This window comes from Actinia tenebrosa, unplaced genomic scaffold, assembly GCF_029948245.1.
Source record: "Actinia tenebrosa isolate PJP-AT-01 unplaced genomic scaffold, QUT_ActTen_1.0 PGA_scaffold14__42_contigs__length_11649687, whole genome shotgun sequence".
Lineage (NCBI taxonomy): Eukaryota > Metazoa > Cnidaria > Anthozoa > Actiniaria > Actiniidae > Actinia > Actinia tenebrosa.
The window spans coordinates 6,606,483-6,617,433 of NW_028292574.1; the positions used below are offsets into that span (position 1 = coordinate 6,606,483).

The following is a 10,951-nucleotide window of genomic DNA, read 5'->3' on the forward strand; positions in this document are numbered from 1 at the left end:
TGGAAGCTTTTAGATGCTGTTTGATGCCGAAACACCTAAATTAGTCTATTATAGTCAGTATATTATTCCCTCGATATATGTCGATGATTTAGTAAAACTTCTTTTTTTCCTGAAATGCTCCACATCAGTTTTCCAAATCAAATTGTGAGATTTATGATGTTAATAAGAAAAGGCATAACATATTTATGATGTATGTGGTACCTTTTGGAGTGGTTTATTGTCATGAAAAACTTCATAAAGACTGGAACGGTCAAAAGTGATGCACATCGTACAAGTCCCATGGCGTCGATTGCGTTACACACAGGCAGCCCAAAAACGTATTGGAAAAAAAATTGTTTTTGAAAAAAGATTTTTCTTTTATCCCTGTTTCCAAACTAGACAAGCTTATGTCCATTTAAAATAAAAACTTGTACTTTTCGAAACTATTTAGTGAGTGTAAATGAAACTGTTCCTTACCGACATAATATAATAAATTGCTTTCAAGTAAGTTTTTGGGTTTGTTTGTTTTATACCAAGTATCAAAAACATCAAACAAGAAAACAAAGTCTTACATGTAATTTGTTGAACCATAAATCGATTTTTTATTCATTTGTTCAATAAGAGAAATAAAACAATCATTAGCGATTTTTGTTTATCACTTTACACCTTTTGCTATTCATTAACAGAAAATGTACATTCATTTGTGCTAATAGTTGTATCAATAACGTGTAATGTACTTTCATCAACACCACAAGTAAAATCATTAGCGCGGATCAACTTTCAATAACGATATTTGAATATGCGTGTACATTCATGGGTATCATTGGACAATCAATAGCGCGTTCGTACATTCATATGCGCGGAATGTATTTTCTTGTGCGCGAAGTTCAACTTCAATAACACCAAATGACAAACAATTGCATTTATGGACAATCATTTACCCAAAAGTGAAAATTCATTAGTGCTATTAGCATAACCATTGACAATTTATAACGCGTTTGGACAATCATGAGGGTCAATGTTATATTCTATAGCGTGGTTCGACAAACATTTGCATGATTCAAATGAACAATAAGAGAAATAAAAAAATCATTAGAATCATTAGCGATGTTCTTTTTTATCACTTTAAAACATATAAATAGTCCTCCAAAAAAAATGGAACAAAATAGGTTACATCATAGTTTACATTTCTATGCATTCTTTTAAAAAAACATAATCGATCCAAAGCAGAATATAAAAGCCGATCGGTCAATGCCGTAGCCGCCTCAGAAACGTAGAAAGTGCGTTAGAGGGCTGTGTACTATGCCACCCCGAAGAAATCGAATACTGTTAGAACAGCGTGAAAGAATTGTAAGGGCTTTTGAAGATGATAACGAGGACTACTTAATGGTTGCAGACACGATAGGAGTCAACAGATCGACAGCAAGAAGCATCGTGTCAAGATATATAAGAGAAGGAAGAATTGCAGAAAGACCACGTGGAGGTCGAAACCATGTCAGTGTTGACGATACTATGAAAGATTGTCTTAATGACATCATAAATGAAAACTGCCTGTTGACACTGGCGCAGATAAACCAAGAACTAAGGCAACGCCTTCCTGGAAAACTTAGGATATGCGCCCGTACAGTGGCAAGGACTCTTGAAGGGATGTTGTATAGAGTGAAACTTGCTAGACCTCTTCCAGCAGAGAGAAACCGGCCAGATGTCATACAGAAACGTGTTGACTACGCAAACTGGTTTATGGGCCACGCAGTTGTACACCATAGTGTTTTTGTCGATGAATGCGGGTACAACATTTGGACGTCAAGAAACCAAGGAAGGGCCAGAAGAGGAGAGAGAGCTTACAGGCAAGTTTGCGGTCAAAGAGGAAGAAATGTGACGATCGCCCTCGCAATTTCACCGACAATGGGCCTCGTTTTCCACTCTTCAATTATAGGGGAGATGAACGCACAAAGGTTTTCAGACTTCCTTGTACAAGCACGACTTAATCTAGATCCAGATGAACACGTCATCTTTATCTATGATGGTGCACCGGCTCATCATAATGCCGCCATTCCCGCCCCGAACACTGAACTCAGGAAACTGCCTCCATACAGCCCGTTCCTAAACATTGTTGAACAAGCAATTAGTTCACTTAAAGCAGCAATCAAAGCCGACATCAGCCGTCCAGAAATCCAACAACGGATGAACGACCGGGCTGAGGCAAGACGACAAGGGATCGCTTTAGGTCACTACAGAACACAGTTGCTATTGGAAGGGTTCCAGAGAAATGTGACAACTATCACTATCGCTAACTGTGTGGTCAGTGGTTCAGATATATGCAAACGTATTTGCCACGATGTATAAATGGCGAAGAAATTGAAGGCTAAAATAAAAGAACATCGCTAATGATTGTTTTATTTCTCTTATTGTTCATTTGAATCATGCAAATGTTTGTCGAACCACGCTATAGAATATAACATTGACCCTCATGATTGTCCAAACGCGTTATAGATTGTCAATGGTTATGCTAATAGCACTAATGAATTTTCACTTTTGGGTAAATGATTGTCCATAAATGCAATTGTTTGTCATTTGGTGTTATTGAAGTTGAATTTCGCGCACAAGAAAATACATTCCGCGCATATGAATGTACGAACGCGCTATTGATTGTCCAATGATGCCCATGAATGTACACGCATATTCAAATATCGTTATTGAAAGTTGATCCGCGCTAATGATGTTACTTGTGGTGTTGATGAAAGTACATTACACGTTATTGATACAACTATTGGCACAAATGAATGTACATTTTCTGTTAATGAACGACAAAAGGTGTAAAACATATAAAAAAACTCAGGTAACTGCCTTCCATAATAGCGGCTGCGTAGGAGAATAGCAATTAGCTCACTTAAAGCAGCAATCAAAGCCGACATCAGCCGTCCAGAGATCCAACAACATACGAACGATCGGGCTGAGGCAAGACGACAAGGGATTGCTCTAGGTCACTATAGAACGCAGTTGCTAATGGAAGGGCTCCAGAGAAATGTGGCAACTATCACTATCGCTAAATGTGGTCAGTGGTTCAGTTATATCAAACGTATTTGCCACGATGTATAAATGGCGAAGAAATTAAAGGCTAAAATAGATAAAAAATCGCTAATGATTGTTTTATTTCTCTTATTGTTCATTCGAATCATGCAAATGTTTGTCGAACCACGCTATAGAATATAACATTGACCCTCATGATTGTCCAAACGCATTATAGATTGTCAATGATTATGCTAATAGCACTAATGAATTTTCACTTTTGGGTAAATGATTGTCCATAAATGCAATTGTTTGTCATTTGGTGTTATTGAAGTTGAATTTCGCGCACAAGAAAATACAATCCGCGCATATGAATGTACAAACGCGCTATTGATTGTACATTGATGCCTATGAATGTACACGTATATTCAAATATCGTTATTGAAAGTTGATCCGCGCTAATGATGTTACTTGTGGTGTTGATGAAAGTACATTACACGTTATTGATACAACTATTAGCACAAATGAATGTACATTTTCTCTTAATGAACAGCAAAAGGTGTACTAACTCACCAAAACCTATCTTTGGAAATATTTTGGGAATTTTCGATTTTTTCATTTTGCACACCTCTGGTCAACATTTACTGATCCCCGCTCTTAAGTGGCTTCCAGTGTGAACCAATCAGAGATCCGTAGGGTTAGACTGTAGCACTATAGTGGTAATAAAAAATGCATCAATTAAGGATAGAGAAAGAAAGATAGACAAAGCCCAATAGCTATTACACATCATTTCCTAAAGAGACTGTATCAGAAACTACAGTTACAGCATTGTCATTTCCGGCATTATCGTTGAAGTGCGACCCGCGAAGTTTCAAGTCTCGTTTGCCGACTAGTATTTCAACAACGGTCAATAAAAGAACTGGAGTAAATAAATGAAAAAACTTGCAATGAAAATCTATATTTTGAGGAGATTTTCATCAAATATTTTAGGTTAGATCGAGGATTAAGATCCGTTTAATTGAGTTCAAAATCTCCCTCAGTCGACAAGAAAAGCACTATATATTTGTTGAAAAAGACAGCTATTAGCTACAATATAATAGGTTACATATAGTCTAGATTTCTAGCTTTTGTTATCTTATAGTTTATCTCCGACGAAGGAACTACTATTTCCTATGCTGTGCTCAATATCCAACAAGCAACCAATAACAGTTAGGTCTAAATTGAGCGTGGTATGCTTCCAATCGAGTAATAAATATCAGCCCATGTTAGACGATTCATCAGTCCCTTAGGCACAGACTATATCAACAGCTATTAATTGATATTGGTATTTGGTTGTACAGTGTGTTGACTGCGGAAAGTGAATTGATATCTTTGGATGGCACCGCGATGGTTGGTAATTGTGCCTGTTGGCGTTTGATTATTGAAATGAATAAAAACCTTAATCATGAGACTTCATGTTCTTTATGCACACTGTAAAATTGTTTTCTGTCACATCGTTTCATCATTCCTATTAATTGAATCGTTTTAGTTATGTAATTGAATTGGGGCACTTTACGATAACAAAAGATTACTCCAAGATTTCTCACGCGAAAATTCCCAAAAAGTATAGGATCAAACCTTTTTTCTTTTACAGTTTCTTTTATTATGACTACAAAAACCTGTTCATCCAACACAAAACATTTCCCAAGCTTGCAAAAAGAATTGAAGGTTTTAAAGACTAAAAATAAGACTGCCTGCATGACGTACAGGTGCACTTGAGACATCAAACGATGCCGTTTAATAAAGCAGAACAATAGCTTAAATGGTCAAACTAACTCTTGAAACGTGGCTGACTTTGACCTCGAGGTACTATCCCTTTTGGTGGAGTGGATTTGCGATATAAGCTAGTTAGCAAAGTCTTTTAGATCACGAAGGTGAAGGATTAGCTCGCTTGCTAGTGATGGAGAGAGTCATTTGCAGTTTCTCTGATGACACTGGCAATTGATGTCTTTTTTGAACGATGTTTCATGCTATTTTTAGATTCACAATTTAGGGATGGATCAAAGAAAAGATACTTTTCTCGGAGATTCTGCTCTTATTATTTTCTTGGCGAAAGAGGACACTGATAGTAAAATTTACGACAAGATGGCATTCAAGTTCCATGAAATCCGGCCCACAAAACTAGTCACATCGCAGCTCGTTCCTTTGCTTTAGCTTTGTCTTATTTGGACTCGTCTTGCTTTGGATCTTTCCCTTTATGATACGAGGGCTTTTTTCCAGGTTCTCCGTTCTTCCTCCCTCCGTAAAGCCCAACACGCTAAATTCCAATTCAATCTGTGAATTAGATCAGCCAAGAGGTTGGTTCCTTGCAGGCTTCGGTAAAATGTGAAGGTTTTTTTTCGTTGATCACTTTTCTTGAATGACTGACTTCCTTGAAATCGTATCCAACAGTTACATCGATTCGGTTATTTTGAGGTTTCCTTCGTAGTAATAGTGAATTTGTTAAACTAAGAATATAGTGGATTTATCAATCTAGCAACATCTTTCTAACGGGTCCCAGGATGCAAGTTTTGGATGTTGGATCCATGATGGACTTCTACTTCAATACCCTTATGACATATCTGTTTCTGCCACTTGTGCTTCTGTCATTTTCTCACTGAAAGAAGTACAAGTGGTAGGGAAGGGTGTGTTTCTTAACCGCATATATGGGTATGATGGAGCGAACGTTTGACGAGGAGCTGGAAATTCAACATGAGAGAAGAGGCAAGGAGGTCAGATTGTAAGTATAAGAATCAACTAGCGGCAGTACAAACAAAAAAACAACAACAACGAAAAACAAGAAAAAAAAAAACTTGTCATCGCTTATCACCACCGCAAGTACAGCAGTGGCGCAGCTCAACGAGGTTGAACTGAAAGCAAGTGAAAGGCGTACACTCGCCTCTCACATACCTCTGAGCTCTTTATTCGCGACCGAAAGTGAACGGAGATCAAATATCCATTTACAATCTTGCATAGGTATGTTGTTATTAACATTGCAGAAGGCTTGTTATATTAGTATTCTACAGGGCCATTGAACGATTTTATAACAGATTCAGTTAATTACTTGGCGTGGCTTATTTTCTATTATTTTGCTGAAGGGCGCACTAGATAGTGATTGACTACTAACATGTTGATGAACGCATTGTTGGAAAAATAAAATATAAATCGTAGACTCTGAGTTTTCTTTATTTTCACTTAGTGACAAAAGAAATTTTTTTAGAATTTCACAATATTTCATATTATATCAACTAAAGCAAAACATTTTATTTTTGGAGTATCTAGGCAAATATTACAAATAATAGAAAAATAGACATGTTCTTAAAACCTTCAATAGGACGTTTGCATGATGGCGTCATTAGACTGATTTAGCGACGTGACGGCGCGCGGTATGGACTGGGTTCTAGGACGGCAAGACGGCGTGAGTATACGTGATTTAGCTAGCATGACGAAGACGTGACGGATACAAGAGAAAATCCAAATGGCGTCGGTTTGTTTTTGTTGTGGTTTATTCTCAAAAAAAATAAAAACACTCCTATAAAAGTCAAAGCAACTACAGTACAGTAACGTATTTAAAGTTATGGCCACAGGTGGCGGACTTCAGGTTGTCAGAGAAGCCCTTTTGCTTGCTTTCGACCAAAACATTATCGACGAGTATGAATTTGCTCTTCTCTACAATGCCAATTCCTCTAGAGAAGTATTTCCTTATTGGAAATTTGGTAGATTTGATATGGATGATTGGGATGATACTGAATGTCGAACAGAACTGCGATTTGCGAAGAAAGATCTGAATGGCCTGATTGAAGCGCTTGGATTTCCTCCAAAGTTTGTATGTTGTCAGCGAACAGTATGTAGTGATGTCGAAGCCATTTGTGTGCTTTTGAAAAGGCTTGCTTTCCCTTGTCGATACAGTGATATGGTGCCCAGATTCGGAAGAAATCCTAGCGAGTTGTGCCTTATTTTTAACACGGTTCTGGATTTCGTTTATGACAGCCATCACCATCGCCTTTCAGACTGGAATCAACCAATGTTACAACCACAGAAATTACAAGAATATGCTGAAGCAATTCATCGACGAGGTGCTCCGTTGTCTAACTGTTTTGGGTTCGTGGATCAGGTTTCAAGGCCAAAGCGTAATCAAAGAGTTCTCTAAAATGGCCATAAAAGAGTTCACGGCATAAAATTTCAAAGTGTGGTGACACCAAATGGGATGATTGCAAACATGTGTGGACCATACGAGGGAAGGAGACACGACAGCACGATTCTACAGGAATCCAACATGCTAACAGAGCTGAGGCGTATTGCCTGGGTAAATGGAGAACCACTTTGCCTTTATGGGGATCCGGCATACCCATTAAATGTGCATCTCCAGACTCCATATAAGGGAGCACATCTAACCAACGATATGGTGTTGTACAACAAGGCAATGAATGAGGTCAGAGTTTCAGTGGAGTGGATGTTTGGGAACATTACCAACTATTTCAAGTTTGTAGACTTTAAAAAACAACTAAAAGTTGGTCTTAGTGCTGTTGGAAAGCTCTACCTCGTAAGTGCTTTGCTGGAGAATGCAAGAACATGTCTATATGAAAATATAGTTTCCCAGTTTTTTAATTTACCACCTCCTACCCTACAAGAGTATTTCCAGTAGTTATATATAGCAGTTGTTTTAAGTTGTAGCATTTGGTTAAGTTTCAATCTATACATTTACATTTAGATAGATCCAAATGCCACGACATGAAATAACTGTTTGCAGGTAATAGAGTATAACTTTAATACAGACTACAGTAAAAACTCCATTTGAGAACCAGTTGATAATGTCAGAATCACCAGGCTGAAATTTAACATGAAAAATGATACATTTCTTAAGTATGCTTAAAGTGGATATCAAAGATTTTTTATTATGTTCAAAATCACTTATATGTGAACAGTGTAGTAGTATGGTTGCATTATTTTTGTATTTCAAATTTCCTTTTTGGAGATATAAACATTTGAAATATCAATATGTAAATAAAATGAGACCATGTAAATTCAATTATCATTGATATGCTGTACACTTTAAAGCATAAAGCTTTGGCAATGTGCAAAGCATGTGCTAAGGATCTAAGAATTTTTGTTTTTGGCTGGTAAATTTAAGAACCTGTTATGGACCTACTCACCTGATTTGTCACTAGATTCCAAATATTTAAGAACCATAACAACCTGACTTGGAAAAGTAGTGGAGGTTATTATATGCAGGACTTTTTACTGTATCTGCTATTACCTTATGAAAGTGTGATGTTTTATCAAAACAATTCGGTTTAATCTACACAAAGAATCGTGTTTATTTGTGGAAGGAGGATAAAACAGCAAAAACACAAAAACTGCAAAAATTGAACTCGGAAATCAGAACTGGGAAAAACAGTTAATAAAATGTTTGAAAACCAGGTACATCAGAGCTCCAAATTCTTATTGTTCTTAATCACTTCGTCCCCTTATGAGGAAACTGTGACATCTAGGGAAAATAGGGCAAATGAAATGTAATGCTTTACATGTTTTTTTTTTCTCAAGGATAATCAAATAACATTTATTATCATTCAAATTATTTTTTTAATGGAAGACACATGAATAGCATTTGTTTGACATTACAAACTTGACATTGCAATACATTTGAAAGTAAATAATTTATTTATCTTTTTTTTGTTATTGCATTCTACTTTATTCAAAATGTCAAATATATTTATAGGTTCATAAATTCCCAAAGTTGTAAAGATATTGAATATAAATGTACCTGCACAATAAATAATTAAGAAGCCTTTTGTGCCACGTGGCATGAAGTACATACAGGTGAAAGGTAATATATAACTGTATGATATATAAATAATTATAAATATGAATATATATATATATATATAAACCCACAAACTAAAGAGAAAGGGAACTTAGGCTACAATAATATTAGTCCCTTTTTTGTGAACTTGAATGACCTAGCTGCTGTATCACAGCCAGCATCTGTTGTTGCATCATGAGAAATTGCTGCTGTTGCTGTTGTTGTTGTGCCTGCTGCTGTTGCATTTGTTGAGCCATTTGCTGTTGCATCAGCCTTGTTTGCTCCTGCTGGCTTTGTTGCTGCAATATGAGCTGCTTGGAAAGATCTTTCTGCTGCACCCGCAGAAGTTCTAGTTCTTCTTTTTTCTGTCTTGTCTCCTCTTCCTTCAATATTTTGTCTTCTATTCCCTTCTCTCTAAGCCATTCAAGTGTATCAGATGAAGACCTTCTCTTTACTTTCTCTGGTTTTGTGGCATCATCTCCAGCATCGTGATCCGCTGCAATTCTTTTCCTTGTTTGCCCAAACCTCTCCATAGCCTTATCCCTCATATCTGTAGCCTCGAGTTTGTCTTCTTCATTCAATTCCTTCTTCTTTTCACTTTCTTCCTCGCATCTCTTGTCTGTACTGTCTGCAATTTCTGCCAGTTCTTCTAATATTTCTTCGATTTCAGTTGGCTCTTGTCCTCCACCACCACTTTCTTTCTTTTCTTTTGCATTTTTCTTTTGGAGTCTTTTTGATAGGATAGTATACCGGTCTCTTACTGATCTCGCATTTATTTCAAAACCTGGCTGGGCATTTAATTCCTCGGCAACGGTTTGCCAGGTTTTGCCTCTTTCCCTGCTACCAAATTTATGTACAAAAACTCCCTCTGCTGCGATCACCCTCAACATCATCAAGTCTTTAGTTTCACCCCAAGTCATTACTGACCTATAAATAAAGATAGAAAAATATAAGCCAATTATAAAACAGCTCATGACGTTTTTGTTGATCATGAGATAAAAGTGTAGTGTTATAATTGTATAGTACCATTGTATATATTGCTATTATATTATACTTAGATTACTTAATATTTTATGAGCTTATACTTAATTATTTTGTTTTTATAATATAATTTCTGTTATTATATAAACAAATTTAAATGGTATTTCTAATGATTATTTTTGCATGAGGTGTTTACATTGTAAATAATATTAAATTTGTAGTCTTATTATGCAGTGAGCCTTACTTTTTCTTTGATTCAGCTTCCATCCTATTTCTTCGTTTTTACCTATTACAATGGGCTATTATAATGGAAAATGAAAAAAATTAGAATTACAAAGTTTAATCTTATATGACTAAAATATCGATAAAAACAGTCCTCTTGACACATCACTGGAATGAAAAAACAACGAGGAAGATGTGATAAAATATGAATATTTATAAAACTTTAAAGCACAACATTAATTGTTGTTGTTGTTATAAATAGTAATAACCTTGATAAGCTAGTACCTAGTCGAGTTGTTCTTTAAAATTTCTTCATTAAAACAATTCAAAAACAATTTCCAGGGGCAACAGTTCTATTACACCGGTAACTAGAAGCTGTGACATTTCGCTAATTAGCTTGATAGTAAGCTTATCCACGTATTTTCTTTCCATTCGTGAAGTAAAATGAATTGTAGACGAATTGAATTATCTAGTGAACTAATTGGCAAGTATTTTAAGTCAAGCATTTGTTTAATTATATCACCTTCTAGGCTATAAAAGTAAATTAAAGACTACTTACTATTCACGTTTTCTTCGCGACGTCAAATGACTGCAAACGCCGTCCTGAACGGGACGTGTAGGACGTCGCTTCGAAAACCGGAAGTTAAAAACCGCTAGTTCCAGTCCATACCGCGCGCCGTCACGTCGTCTTCGGCGTCGCCGTCCCGATGCTAAATCAGTCTATTGACCTTAACTACGAGACTCCATTGCACACTTTCTTTTGTTCGGTTAATAAGCACCAATCGTCTTACTGTTCTCATGAGGGAATACGAATTCAAAAATAAGAAAAAATCACGAAGCAACTCGGTATTGGGAGTCAAATGATGCCATCATGCAAACGTCCTTTTTGGCGTGCTAGGTTTTGTGGAGGGAGAAATACTGAAGAAAATATCTTGAATC

At 36.5% G+C, this 10,951-nt stretch overlaps 2 protein-coding genes and 1 pseudogene across 2 annotated transcripts; 2 read left to right on the plus strand and 1 right to left on the minus strand.

Annotated features, from left to right (window-relative positions):
- The first annotated feature begins 1,161 nt into the window (after positions 1-1,161).
- Positions 1,162-2,368, plus strand: LOC148911349 (uncharacterized; annotated as a pseudogene).
- Positions 2,369-6,176: 3,808 nt separating this feature from the next.
- Positions 6,177-10,927, minus strand: LOC148911350 (uncharacterized). The gene is made up of 3 exons (XM_089029344.1): positions 10,572-10,927; positions 10,035-10,089; positions 6,177-9,736 (listed from the first exon to the last, which is right to left on the minus strand). Exons 2-3 carry the CDS (start codon positions 10,055-10,057, stop codon positions 8,938-8,940), a joined length of 822 nt encoding a protein of 273 aa, XP_088885470.1. The 5' UTR covers positions 10,058-10,089; positions 10,572-10,927; the 3' UTR covers positions 6,177-8,937.
- On the plus strand, positions 7,157-8,430 carry LOC148911351 (uncharacterized; the record flags this gene model as incomplete). The annotated part of the gene is made up of 1 exon (XM_089029347.1): positions 7,157-8,430. A coding segment is annotated over one exon (495 nt), but the record flags the coding sequence as incomplete, so codon positions are not given.
- Positions 10,928-10,951: the final 24 nt, after the last annotated feature.

Coding starts and splice junctions, on each gene's coding strand:
- LOC148911350 (XM_089029344.1), bottom strand. CDS start 10,057: ATGGAAGCTGAATCAAAGAAAAA. Junction 9,737..10,034: donor GAAGCTGAATCAAAGAAAAA/GTAAGGCTCACT, acceptor CTTTATTTATAG/GTCAGTAATGACTTGGGGTG.